This window comes from Ranitomeya imitator, chromosome 2 (genome assembly GCF_032444005.1).
Source record: "Ranitomeya imitator isolate aRanImi1 chromosome 2, aRanImi1.pri, whole genome shotgun sequence".
Taxonomy (NCBI): Eukaryota; Metazoa; Chordata; class Amphibia; order Anura; family Dendrobatidae; genus Ranitomeya; species Ranitomeya imitator.
In genome coordinates this window covers 851,087,640-851,101,715 of record NC_091283.1, presented here as the reverse complement: position 1 = coordinate 851,101,715, position 14,076 = coordinate 851,087,640, and the positions used below count along the sequence as shown (strand labels likewise).

Sequence of the window (14,076 nt, the reverse complement as noted above, 5' to 3'; positions counted from 1 at the left end):
CATCCTTTGGACTTACTCAGTGGTCCTCCTCAGCCACCCACACAGACGGACACACATTAGACCTGGTATTCACCCGTCTCTGCTCCCTATCTAACTTCACCACCTCCCCTCTCCCTCTATCTGACCACCATCTACTCACTTTCTCATCCCTGTCTTCCTCACCTGTCACCCATGTCCAGCACCATGCGCACCCACGCAGGAACCTCGCACACCTAGACACCAACACACTCTCTGAGTCTATGCTACCACTGTCCTCTATATCCTCACTCCACGACACAGACACTGCCACTGCTTTCTACAATGCCACTCTTGCATCAGCTATTGACACGATCGCCCCTATCATGCATAGCCGAGTGCGACGAACCAATAGACAACCTTGGCATAATATCATCACTAAAAAGCTTCGTCAAGTATCCAGAATTGCAGAACGGCGTTGGAAGAAAACGCATTCACAAGATGATTTCACTGCACTCAAACAAGCAACACTGGCATTCAAATCAGCTCTCACCACTGCTAAACAGGCGACTTCACAACCCACGTATCTTCCTTATCCTAAAACCCCAAACAGTTATTCAACACTTTTAACTCCCTCCTCCGCCCACCACTGCCCCCTCCGAGTTCCCTCATTGTTGCCGAGGACTTTGCCACGCACTTCAAAAATAATATCAACCAAGCAAGGCAAATCTTTGTTGTCCAACCACCACAACCCCTTTATATGCCAGACCAGTGCCCAAACCCCATAACTTCACTCTCCAAAATCTCTGAAGGAAAGCTTGCTCATCTTCTCTCCAAATCACACCTCACTACTTGTGCACTTGACCCCATCCCACCTCCTCCCCAACCTCACCACCACCACACTAATCCCATCCCTAACCCATCTCTTCAACCTATCACTAACTTCTCGTACCTTCCATTCTGCTTTCAATTATGCCACAATCACACCTATCCTCAAAAAGCCATCCCTTGACCCGAGCGCTATGTCCAGCTATCGCACCATATCTGTGCTCCCATTTGCTTCCAAACTCCTTGAGCAGCACGTTCATGCTGAACTTTCCTCTCACTTTGTATCTAACTCTCTCTTCGACATCCTACAATCTGGCTTCCGTCCCCACCATTCCACCGAGACTGCCCTGACCAAAATTACTAACAACTTACAGCCAAAGCTAACAGACAATTCTCTATACTCCTCCTCCTAGACCTGTCCTCTGCCTTCGACACAGTTGACCACTGCCTCCTACTACAGATCCTCTTCTCCTTCGGCATCAAAGACCTCGCCCTATCTTGGATCTTCTCATTCCTCACCAACTGCACATTTAGCGTTTCCTACTCCCTTACTACCTCTTCATCTCGCCCCCCCAAAGGCTCTGTCCTAGGACCCTTACTCTTCTCAATCTATACACTCGGCCTGGGACAACTCATAAAGTCCCATGGATTCCAGTTCCACCTTTATACTGATGACACTCAGATCTACCTCTCTGGGATTCTGGAGAGCAGAGAGGTGACATCTGGGCCAGAGTGTATATCAGCCATATCCTCCTTCTTCTCCTCTCGCTTCCTAAGGGTGCCGTCTCACAGTGACACTTTGGTCGCTACGACGGCACGATCCGTGACGCTCCAGCATCGCTCCATTATCGCTCCAGCGTCGTAGACTGCGGTCACACTTTGCAATGCACGACGCTGGAGCGATAATTTCATGACGTACAGTGGGGCAAAAAAGTATTTAGTCAGTCAGCAATAGTGCAAGTTCCACCACTTAAAAACATGAGAGGCGTCTGTAATTTACATCATAGGTAGACCTCAACTATGGGAGACAAACTGAGAAAAAAAAATCCAGAAAATCACATTGTCTGTTTTTTTATCATTTTATTTGCATATTATGGTGGAAAATAAGTATTTGGTCAGAAACAAACAATCAAGATTTCTGGCTCTCACAGACCTGTAACTTCTTCTTTAAGAGTCTCCTCTTTCCTCCACTCATTACCGGTAGTAATGGCACCTGTTTAAACTTGTTATCAGTATAAAAAGACACCTGTGCACACCCTCAAACAGTCTGACTCCAAACTCCACTATGGTGAAGACCAAAGAGCTGTCAAAGGACACCAGAAACAAAATTGTAGTCCTGCACCAGGCTGGGAAGACTGAATCTGCAATAGCCAACCAGCTTGGAGTGAAGAAATCAACAGTGGGAGCAATAATTAGAAAATGGAAGACATACAAGACCACTGATAATCTCCCTCGATCTGGGGCTCCACGCAAAATCCCACCCCGTGGGGTCAGAATGATCACAAGAACGGTGAGCAAAAATCCCAGAACCAAGCGGGGGGACCTAGTGAATGAACTGCAGAGAGCTGGGACCAATGTAACAAGGCCTACCATAAGTAACACACTACGCCACCATGGACTCAGATCCTGCAGTGCCAGACGTGTCCCACTGCTTAAGCCAGTACATGTCCGGGCCCGTCTGAAGTTTGCTAGAGAGCATTTGGATGATCCAGAGGAGTTTTGGGAGAATGTCCTATGGTCTGATGAAACCAAACTGGAACTGTTTGGTAGAAACACAACTTGTCGTGTTTGGAGGAAAAAGAATACTGAGTTGCATCCATCAAACACCATACCTACTGTAAAGCATGGTGGTGGAAACATCATGCTTTGGGGCTATTTCTCTGCAAAGGGGCCAGGACGACTGATCCGGGTACATGAAAGAATGAATGGGGCCATGTATCGTGAGATTTTGAGTGCAAACCTCCTTCCATCAGCAAGGGCATTGAAGATGAAACGTGGCTGGGTCTTTCAACATGACAATGATCCAAAGCACACCGCCAGGGCAACGAAGGAGTGGCTTCGTAAGAAGCATTTCAAGGTCCTGGAGTGGCCTAGCCAGTCTCCAGATCTCAACCCTATAGAAAACCTTTGGAGGGAGTTGAAAGTCCGTGTTGCCAAGCGAAAAGCCAAAAACATCACTGCTCTAGAGGAGATCTGCATGGAGGAATGGGCCAACATACCAACAACAGTGTGTGGCAACCTTGTGAAGACTTACAGAAAACGTTTGACCTCTGTCATTGCCAACAAAGGATATATTACAAAGTATTGCGATGAAATTTTGTTTCTGACCAAATACTTATTTTCCACCATAATATGCAAATAAATTGTTAAAAAAACAGACAATGTGATTTTCTGGATTTTTTTTTCTCAGTTTGTCTCCCATAGTTGAGGTCTACCTATGATGTAAATTACAGACGCCTCTCATCTTTTTAAGTGGTGGAACTTGCACTATTGCTGACTGACTAAATACTTTTTGGCCCCACTGTATGTGCGATGTAGAAGCCGTTGGTTACTATGCGCACATCGTATACAATATCGTGCACACCTTTGTTACACCATGCGATCATGCCGCCACAGCGGGACACTTGACGACGAAAGAAAGTTTCAAACGATCTGCTACGACGTACGATTCTCAGCGGGGTCCCTGATTGCAGGAGCGTGTCAGACACAGCGAGATCGTAAGTATATCGCTGGAACTTCACGGATCGTGCCTTCGTAGCGACCAAAGTGCCACTGTGAGACGGTACCCTAAAGCTCAATGTGGACAAATCTGAACTCATTATCTTTCCTCCATCACGCATATCTTCTCTACCTGATCTATCACAATAAATGAATTTGCACTTTCCCCTGTCCCCAAAATCCGCTGCCTCGGAGTAACCCTCGACTCTGCCCTGTCCTTCAAACCGCACATCCAAGCTCTCGCCACCTCCTGTCGCCTCCAGCTCAAAAATATTTCCAGAATCCGTCCTTTCCTCAACCCTCACTCTACTTGTGCATACCCTCATCATCTCCCGCCTCGACTACTGCAACATCCTCCTCTGTGGCCTACCTTCTAACACTCTCGCACCCCTCCAGTCCATCCTTAACTCTGCTGCCCGAGTAATTAATCTCTCTCCTCGCTACTCTCCTGCTTCACCTCTTTGCAAATCCCTTCACTGGCTCCCAATTTCCCAGCGTATCCAGTTTAAATTACTAAGGCTACTTTCACACTAGCGTCGGATTCGGCCCGTCGCATTGCGTTGGGCCGAGATTCCGACGCTAGTGTTTGTTGCGCCGCACAACGGGGGCAGCGGATGCATTTCTCAAGCGCATCCGCTGCCCCATTGTGAGGTGCGGGGAGGTGGGGGCGGAGTTCCGGCCACGCATGCGCGGTCGGAAAAAGCGGTCCATCGGCAGCAAAAAACGTTACATGTAACGTTTTTTGCTCCCTGCGGTCCGCCACAACACGGCGCAACCGTCGCACAACGGTTGCGACGTGTGTCAATACGTCGCAGTGCGTCGGTAATGTTACTCTATGGGGAAAAAATGCATCCTGCAAACAACTTTGCAGGATGCGTTTTTTCCCCTAAACGACGCATTGCGATGTATTGAAAACGACGCTAGTGTGAAAGTAGCCTTACACTGAACTACAAAACCATCCATAACCTGTCTCCTCCGTATATTTCTGAACTAATCTCTCAATATCTTCCATCACGTAATCTCCAGTCCTCTCAAGACCTCCTTCTCTCCTCCACTCTTATTCGCTCCTCACTCAATCGCCTCCAAGACTTCTCCCGAATATCCCCCGTCCTCTGGAATTCTGTGCCCCAACACATCCGGTTATCCACCACATTTGGATCCTTCAAAAGAAACCTGAAAACCCCCCTCATCAAGGAAGCTTCCAGCCTGTAAAGACCACACGGCCACCTCAACACCACCGGAGCTCCTGCAACCCTCGACCTCCTGTCTCCTTCCCCACCATCCTGTAGAATGTAAGTCCTCGCCCCTCTGTACCAGTCTGTCATTGTTAGTTTACTGTAAATGATATCTATAACCCTGTATGTAACCCCTTCTCATGTACAGCACCATAGAATTAATGGTGCTATATAAATAAATAATAATAATAATAATGCTACAGATAACAATAATACTGACAAATATTAACTTAAAGGGCCACTGTCACCCCCTGCAGCCATTATGAACTAAAAGAGCCGCCTTGTGCAGCAGTAATGCCGCATTCTAACAAGGTGGCTCTTTTAGTTTTGTGTTCAGGTATTACTAAAATAAAGCGCTTTGAAACATTTCAAAAATACCTGTCTTTGTCCACGGAGGCGGGTCCTCAGCCCCCAGCTTGAACGGTACTCTGCCGTCACTCACATCTTCAGGGGCTTACGGCGCCGCCCCCTCCGCGCTGTTTCTCTTCAAATCCGGCGCCTGCGCTGTGTAAATCTTTGCGGGGCAGGCGCAGTAAGCTCTGGCGGTCTGACGTCCCAGCCAGGCTTGGAGACTGCGCTTGTGCGGGCAGTGCGGCCGCCCACCTCGGGAATCCCTGCCCCGCACTGTTATGCATTATGCACAGTGCGGGGCTGGGATTCCTGGCCATGCGCACTGCGTGTGTCAGACTGTCACCCAGGTCCCCCACCTTACAGCCTCTGTCTATTCAGCTGATCGTGCCTCCTCCTCCTCACAGCAATCGCCGGGACGATCAGCTGAATAGACAGAGGCTGTAAGGCGGGGGACAGTCTGACACACGCAGTGCGCATGCCCAGGAATCCCAGCCCCGCACTGTGCAGTCTCCAAGCCTGGCTGGGACGTCAGACCGCCAGAGCTTACTGCGCCTGCCCCGCAAAGATTTACACAGCGCAGGCGCCGGATTTGAAGAGAAACAGCGCGGAGGGGGCGGCGCCGTAAGCCCCTGAAGATGTGAGTGACGGCAGAGTACCGTTCAAGCTGGGGGCTGAGGACCCGCCTCCGTGGACAAAGACAGGTATTTTTGAAATGTTTCAAAGCGCTTTATTTTAGTAATACCTGAACACAAAACTAAAAGAGCCACCTTGTTAGAATGCGGCATTACTGCTGCACAAGGCGGCTCTTTTAGTTCATAACAGCTGGTGGGGGGTGACAGTGGCCCTTTAAACACGACACAAAGTAACAGTTGTAACATCAGAGGCTGCACACAGGAAAGTGCCCCCCGCAGAGACCCCCGCAGAGCCCCCCGCACTCACCGACCACCGTCAGCAGCATGTTGTCCAAGAGGAGGGCGATGAAGACGATGAGCAGAATTAACCTCCGGGACTGTCTGCCCTCGCGGAGCCACCGCAGGAGGCCGAACTCTGTGAGGGACATGGCGGGACCCGGCTCTGGTGTGTGAGGAGAGCGGATGGCGCACACAGGGTTAAAGGTGCAGCTCCTGCAGGAAACGGACAAGCAGCAAATCTCAGAGGCTGCAGAGAACCGCACCGCCATGCTGACGGGCTCCGCCACGCGGGAAACCTCCTCCATACTGACGGGCTCTCTCAGTATATACAGCCTCCATGTGTCCCCGGTATATACAGCCTCCGTGTGTCCCCGGTATATACAGCCTCCCTGTGTCCCCGGTATATACAGCCTCCCTGTGTCCCCGGTGTATACAGCCTCCCTGTGTCCCCGGTGTATACAGCCTCCCTGTGTCCCCGGTGTATACAGCCTCCCTGTGTCCCCCGTGTATACAGCCTCCCTGTGTCCCCCGTGTAAACAGCCTCCCTGTGTCCCCGGTATATACAGCCTCCCTGTGTCCCCGGTATATACAGCCTCCCTGTGTCCCCGGTATATACAGCCTCCCTGTGTCCCCGGTATATACAGCCTCCCTGTGTCCCCGGTATATACAGCCTCCCTGTGTCCCCGGTATATACAGCCTCCGTGTGTGCCCGGTATATACAGCCTCCCTGTGTCCCCGGTATATACAGCCTCCCTGTGTCCCCGGTGTATACAGCCTCCCTGTGTCCCCGGTATATACAGCCTCCCTGTGTCCCCGGTATATACAGCCTCCGTGTGTGCCCGGTATATACAGCCTCCCTGTGTCCCCGGTATATACAGCCTCCCAGTGTCCCCGGTATATACAGCCTCCCTGTGTCCCCGGTGTATACAGCCTCCCTGTGTCCCCGGTATATACAGCCTCCCTGTGTCCGGTATATACAGCCTCCGTGTGTGCCCGGTATATACAGCCTCCCTGTGTCCCCGGTATATACAGCCTCCCTGTGTCCCCGGTATATACAGCCTCCCTGTGTCCCCGGTGTATACAGCCTCCCTGTGTCCCCGGTGTATACAGCCTCCCTGTGTCCGGTATATACAGCCTCCGTGTGTGCCCGGTATATACAGCCTCCCTGTGTCCCCGGTATATACAGCCTCCCTGTGTCCCCGGTATATACAGCCTCCCTGTGTCCCCGGTATATACAGCCTCCCTGTGTCCCCGGTGTATACAGCCTCCCTGTGTCCCCGGTGTATACAGCCTCCCTGTGTCCGGTATATACAGCCTCCCTGTGTCCCCGGTATATACAGCCTCCGTGTGTCCCCGGTATATACAGCCTCCGTGTGTCCCCGGTATATACAGCCTCCCAGTGTCCCCGGTATATACAGCCTCCGTGTGTCCCCGGTATATACAGCCTCCCTGTGTCCCCGGTATATACAGCCTCCCAGTGTCCCCGGTATATACAGCCTCCCTGTGTCCCCGGTATATACAGCCTCCCTGTGTCCCCGGTATATACAGCCTCCCTGTGTCCCCGGTATATACAGCCTCCCTGTGTCCCCGGTATATACAGCCTCCGTGTGTGCCCGGTATATACAGCCTCCCTGTGTCCCCGGTATATACAGCCTCCGTGTGTCCCCGGTGTATACAGCCTCCGTGTGTCCCCGGTGTATACAGCCTCCGTGTGTCCCCGGTATATACAGCCTCCCTGTGTCCCCGGTATATACAGCCTCCCTGTGTCCCCGGTATATACAGCCTCCGTGTGTCCCCGGTATATACAGCCTCCGTGTGTCCCCGGTATATACAGCCTCCCTGTGTCCCCGGTATATACAGCCTCCGTGTGTCCCCGGTATATACAGCCTCCCTGTGTCCCCGGTATATACAGCCTCCCTGTGTCCCCGGTATATACAGCCTCCGTGTGTCCCCGGTATATACAGCCTCCCTGTGTCCCCGGTATATACAGCCTCCCTGTGTCCCCGGTATATACAGCCTCCCTGTGTCCCCGGTGTATACAGCCTCCGTGTGTCCCCGGTATATACAGCCTCCCTGTGTCCCCGGTGTATACAGCCTCCCTGTGTCCCCGGTGTATACAGCCTCCGTGTGTCCCCGGTATATACAGCCTCCCTGTGTCCCCGGTATATACAGCCTCCCTGTGTCCCCGGTGTATACAGCCTCCCTGTGTCCCCGGTGTATACAGCCTCCCTGTGTCCCCGGTATATACAGCCTCCCTGTGTCCCCGGTATATACAGCCTCCCTGTGTCCCCGGTATATACAGCCTCCCTGTGTCCCCGGTATATACAGCCTCCGTGTGTCCCCGGTATATACAGCCTCCCTGTGTCCCCGGTGTATACAGCCTCCCTGTGTCCCCGGTGTATACAGCCTCCCTGTGTCCCCCGTGTATACAGCCTCCCTGTGTCCCCCGTGTATACAGCCTCCCTGTGTCCCCGGTATATACAGCCTCCCTGTGTCCCCGGTATATACAGCCTCCCTGTGTCCCCGGTATATACAGCCTCCCTGTGTCCCCGGTATATACAGCCTCCCTGTGTCCCCGGTATATACAGCCTCCCTGTGTCCCCGGTATATACAGCCTCCCTGTGTCCCCGGTGTATACAGCCTCCCTGTGTCCCCCGTGTATACAGCCTCCCTGTGTCCCCGGTATATACAGCCTCCCTGTGTCCCCGGTATATACAGCCTCCCTGTGTCCCCGGTATATACAGCCTCCCTGTGTCCCCGGTATATACAGCCTCCCTGTGTCCCCGGTATATACAGCCTCCCTGTGTCCCCGGTATATACAGCCTCCCTGTGTCCCCGGTGTATACAGCCTCCCTGTGTCCCCGGTATATACAGCCTCCCTGTGTTCCCGGTGTATACAGCCTCCCTGTGTCCCCGGTGTATACAGCCTCCCTGTGTCCCCGGTGTATACAGCCTCCCTGTGTCCGGTATATACAGCCTCCCTGTGTCCCCGGTATATACAGCCTCCGTGTGTCCCCGGTATATACAGCCTCCGTGTGTCCCCGGTATATACAGCCTCCCAGTGTCCCCGGTATATACAGCCTCCGTGTGTCCCCGGTATATACAGCCTCCCTGTGTCCCCGGTATATACAGCCTCCCTGTGTCCCCGGTATATACAGCCTCCCTGTGTCCCCGGTATATACAGCCTCCGTGTGTCCCCGGTATATACAGCCTCCCAGTGTCCCCGGTATATACAGCCTCCCTGTGTGCCCGGTATATACAGCCTCCCTGTGTCCCCGGTATATACAGCCTCCCTGTGTCCCCGGTGTATACAGCCTCCCTGTGTCCCCGGTATATACAGCCTCCCTGTGTCCCCGGTATATACAGCCTCCCTGTGTCCCCGGTATATACAGCCTCCCTGTGTCCCCGGTATATACAGCCTCCCTGTGTCCCCGGTATATACAGCCTCCCTGTGTCCCCGGTATATACAGCCTCCCTGTGTCCCCGGTATATACAGCCTCCCTGTGTCCCCGGTATATACAGCCTCCCTGTGTCCCCGGTATATACAGCCTCCGTGTGTCCCCGGTATATACAGCCTCCGTGTGTCCCCGGTATATACAGCCTCCGTGTGTCCCCGGTATATACAGCCTCCCTGTGTCCCCGGTATATACAGCCTCCGTGTGTCCCCGGTATATACAGCCTCCGTGTGTCCCCGGTATATACAGCCTCCCTGTGTGCCCGGTATATACAGCCTCCGTGTGTCCCCGGTATATACAGCCTCCCTGTGTGCCCGGTATATACAGCCTCCCTGTGTCCCCGGTATATACAGCCTCCCTGTGTCCCCGGTGTATACAGCCTCCCTGTGTCCCCGGTATATACAGCCTCCCTGTGTCCCCGGTATATACAGCCTCCCTGTGTCCCCGGTATATACAGCCTCCCTGTGTCCCCGGTATATACAGCCTCCCTGTGTCCCCGGTATATACAGCCTCCCTGTGTCCCCGGTATATACAGCCTCCCTGTGTCCCCGGTATATACAGCCTCCCTGTGTCCCCGGTATATACAGCCTCCCTGTGTCCCCGGTATATACAGCCTCCGTGTGTCCCCGGTATATACAGCCTCCCTGTGTCCCCGGTATATACAGCCTCCGTGTGTCCCCGGTATATACAGCCTCCGTGTGTCCCCGGTATATACAGCCTCCCTGTGTGCCCGGTATATACAGCCTCCCTGTGTCCCCGGTATATACAGCCTCCCTGTGTCCCCGGTATATACAGCCTCCCTGTGTCCCCGGTATATACAGCCTCCCTGTGTCCCCGGTATATACAGCCTCCGTGTGTCCCCGGTATATACAGCCTCCCTGTGTCCCCGGTATATACAGCCTCCGTGTGTCCCCGGTATATACAGCCTCCGTGTGTCCCCGGTATATACAGCCTCCCTGTGTGCCCGGTATATACAGCCTCCCTGTGTCCCCGGTATATACAGCCTCCGTGTGTGCCCGGTATATACAGCCTCCCTGTGTCCCCGGTATATACAGCCTCCCTGTGTCCCCGGTATATACAGCCTCCGTGTGTCCCCGGTATATACAGCCTCCCTGTGTCCCCGGTATATACAGCCTCCCTGTGTCCCCGGTATATACAGCCTCCCTGTGTCCCCGGTATATACAGCCTCCCTGTGTCCCCGGTATATACAGCCTCCCTGTGTCCCCGGTATATACAGCCTCCGTGTGTCCCCGGTATATACAGCCTCCGTGTGTCCCCGGTATATACAGCCTCCCTGTGTGCCCGGTATATACAGCCTCCGTGTGTCCCCGGTATATACAGCCTCCCTGTGTGCCCGGTATATACAGCCTCCCTGTGTCCCCGGTATATACAGCCTCCCTGTGTCCCCGGTGTATACAGCCTCCCTGTGTCCCCGGTATATACAGCCTCCCTGTGTCCCCGGTATATACAGCCTCCCTGTGTCCCCGGTATATACAGCCTCCCTGTGTCCCCGGTATATACAGCCTCCCTGTGTCCCCGGTATATACAGCCTCCCTGTGTCCCCGGTATATACAGCCTCCCTGTGTCCCCGGTATATACAGCCTCCCTGTGTCCCCGGTATATACAGCCTCCGTGTGTCCCCGGTATATACAGCCTCCCTGTGTCCCCGGTATATACAGCCTCCGTGTGTCCCCGGTATATACAGCCTCCGTGTGTCCCCGGTATATACAGCCTCCCTGTGTGCCCGGTATATACAGCCTCCCTGTGTCCCCGGTATATACAGCCTCCGTGTGTCCCCGGTATATACAGCCTCCGTGTGTCCCCGGTATATACAGCCTCCCTGTGTCCCCGGTATATACAGCCTCCCTGTGTCCCCGGTATATACAGCCTCCCTGTGTCCCCGGTATATACAGCCTCCGTGTGTCCCCGGTATATACAGCCTCCGTGTGTCCCCGGTATATACAGCCTCCCTGTGTGCCCGGTATATACAGCCTCCCTGTGTCCCCGGTATATACAGCCTCCCTGTGTCCCCGGTATATACAGCCTCCGTGTGTCCCCGGTATATACAGCCTCCCTGTGTCCCCGGTATATACAGCCTCCCTGTGTCCCCGGTATATACAGCCTCCCTGTGTCCCCGGTATATACAGCCTCCGTGTGTCCCCGGTATATACAGCCTCCGTGTGTCCCCGGTATATACAGCCTCCGTGTGTCCCCGGTATATACAGCCTCCGTGTGTGCCCGGTATATACAGCCTCCCTGTGTCCCCGGTATATACAGCCTCCCTGTGTCCCCGGTATATACAGCCTCCCTGTGTCCCCGGTATATACAGCCTCCCTGTGATGAGATTATCCAGGTTTCTGTATTTAGGGCAGCGCTGATTTCCTGGAGACGCTGGAGGCTGAGACTCGGATGTGGGACAGGGGCTCCGCTCTGGGGTCTCCCCTCTGGGGGGCAGGGGCTCCGCTCTGGGGTCTCCCCTCTGGGGGGCAGGGGCTCTGCTCTGGGGTCTCTCCTGGGGGGCAGGGGCTCCGCTCTGGGGTCTCCCCTCTGGGGGGCAGGGGCTCCGCTCTGGGGTCTCCCCTCTGGGGGGCAGGGGCTCCGCTCTGGGGTCTCTCCTGGGGGGCAGGGGCTCTGCTCTGGGGTCTCTCCTGGGGGGCAGGGGCTCTGCTCTGGGGTCTCTCCTGGGGGGCAGGGGCTCTGCTCTGGGGTCTCTCCTGGGGGGCAGGGGCTCCGCTCTGGGGTCTCTCCTGGGGGGCAGGGGCTCTGCTCTGGGGTCTCTCCTGGGGGGCAGGGGCTCCGCTCTGGGGTCTCTCCTGGGGGGGCAGGGGCTCCGCTCTGGGGGTCTCTCACCTGGACTCCTGGTGCTGCCGGTTGCGTCCAGCTGTGGCCGCTGATGAGAGGTGAGTGCCGCTCTGAGGCTGAAGCTGCGAGACCCAGGAGGGGGGCAGCACCGAGACCCCGACACCAACTCCTGACGTCACCCGGCACTTAACCCCAGAACACCCGGAGCACAGAGAGTTTCCAATCTCCTGTGTGATACTGACTGCTGAGCCGTGTATCTAATCCTTTCCTGTGTGATACTGACTGCTGAGCCGTGTATCTAATCCTTTCCTGTGTGATACTGACTGCTGAGCTGTGTATCTAATCCTATACTGTGTGATACTGACTGCTGAGCCGTGTATCTAATCCTATCCTGTGTGATACTGTCTGCTGAGCCGTGTATCTAATCCTCTCCTGTGTGATACTGACTGCTGAGCCGTGTATCTAATCCTGTCCTGTGTGATACTGACTGCTGAGCCGTGTATCTAATCCTCTCCTGTGTGATACTGACTGCTGAGCCGTGTATCTAATCCTTTCCTGTGTGATACTGACTGCTGAGCTGTGTATCTAATCCTATACTGTGTGATACTGACTGCTGAGCCGTGTATCTAATCCTATCCTGTGTGATACTGTCTGCTGAGCCGTGTATCTAATCCTCTCCTGTGTGATACTGACTGCTGAGCCGTGTATCTAATCCTGTCCTGTGTGATACTGACTGCTGTGCCGTGTATCTAATCCTCTCCTGTGTGATACTGTCTGCTGAGCCGTGTATCTAATCCTCTCCTGTGTGATTCTGACTGCTGAGCTGTGTATCTAATCCTCTCCTGTGTGATACTGATTGCTGAGCCGTGTATCTAATCCTCTCCTGTGTGATACTGACTGCTGAGCTGTGTATCTAATCCTCTCCTGTGTGATACTGATTGCTGAGCCGTGTATCTAATCCTCTCCTGTGTGATTCTGACTGCTGAGCTGTGTATCTAATCCTCTGCTGTGTGATACTGTCTGCTGAGCCGTGTATCTAATCCTCTCCTGTGTGATACTGACTGCTGAGCCGTGTATCTAATCCTCTCCTGTGTGATACTGATTGCTGAGCCGTGTATCTAATCCTCTCCTGTGTGATTCTGACTGCTGAGCTGCTGTATCTAATCCTCTCCTGTGTGATACTGACTGCTGAGCCGTGTATCTAATCCTATCCTGTGTGATACTGACTGCTGAGCCGTGTATCTAATCCTATCCTGTGTGATACTGACTGCTGAGCCGTGTATCTAATCCTATACTGTGTGATACTGACTGCTGAGCCGTGTATCTAATCCTCTCCTGTGTGATACTGACTGCTGAGCTGTGCATCTAATCCTATTCTGTGTGATACTGACTGCTGAGCCGTGTATCTAATCCTATCCTGTGTGATACTGACTGCTGAGCCGTGTATCTAATCCTATACTGTGTGATACTGACTGCTGAGCCGTGTATCTAATCCTATCCTGTGTGATACTGACTGCTGAGCCGTGTATCTAATCCTGTCCTGTGTGATACTGACTGCTGTGCCGTGTATCTAATCCTCTCCTGTGTGATACTGACTGCTGAGCTGTGTATCTAATCCTATCCTGTGTGATACTGACTGCTGAGCCGTGTATCTAATCCTCTCCTGTGTGATACTGACTGCTGAGCCGTGTATCTAATCCTCTCCTGTGTGATACTGACTGCTGAGCTGTGTATCTAATCCTATCCTGTGTGATACTGACTGCTGAGCCGTGTATCTAATCCTATCCTGTGTGATACTGACTGCTGAGCCGTGTATCTAAT

The 14,076-nt window shown here is 53.6% G+C and overlaps 1 protein-coding gene across 2 annotated transcripts in view; it reads right to left on the bottom strand.

Annotated features, from left to right (window-relative positions):
• Nucleotides 1-12,396, bottom strand: part of SLC18A2 (solute carrier family 18 member A2) — a 169,486-nt gene extending 157,090 nt beyond the window's left edge. For both annotated transcript variants that reach the window (XM_069754399.1, XM_069754400.1), the window contains exons 1-2: nt 12,304-12,396; nt 6,027-6,211 (exon numbers count right to left, since the gene is read on the bottom strand). In XM_069754399.1, the coding sequence (XP_069610500.1) occupies nt 6,027-6,147 (121 nt within the window). In that variant the 5' untranslated portion in view covers nt 6,148-6,211; nt 12,304-12,396. The remainder of the gene's footprint in view (nt 1-6,026; nt 6,212-12,303) is intronic.
• Nucleotides 12,397-14,076: the final 1,680 nt, after the last annotated feature.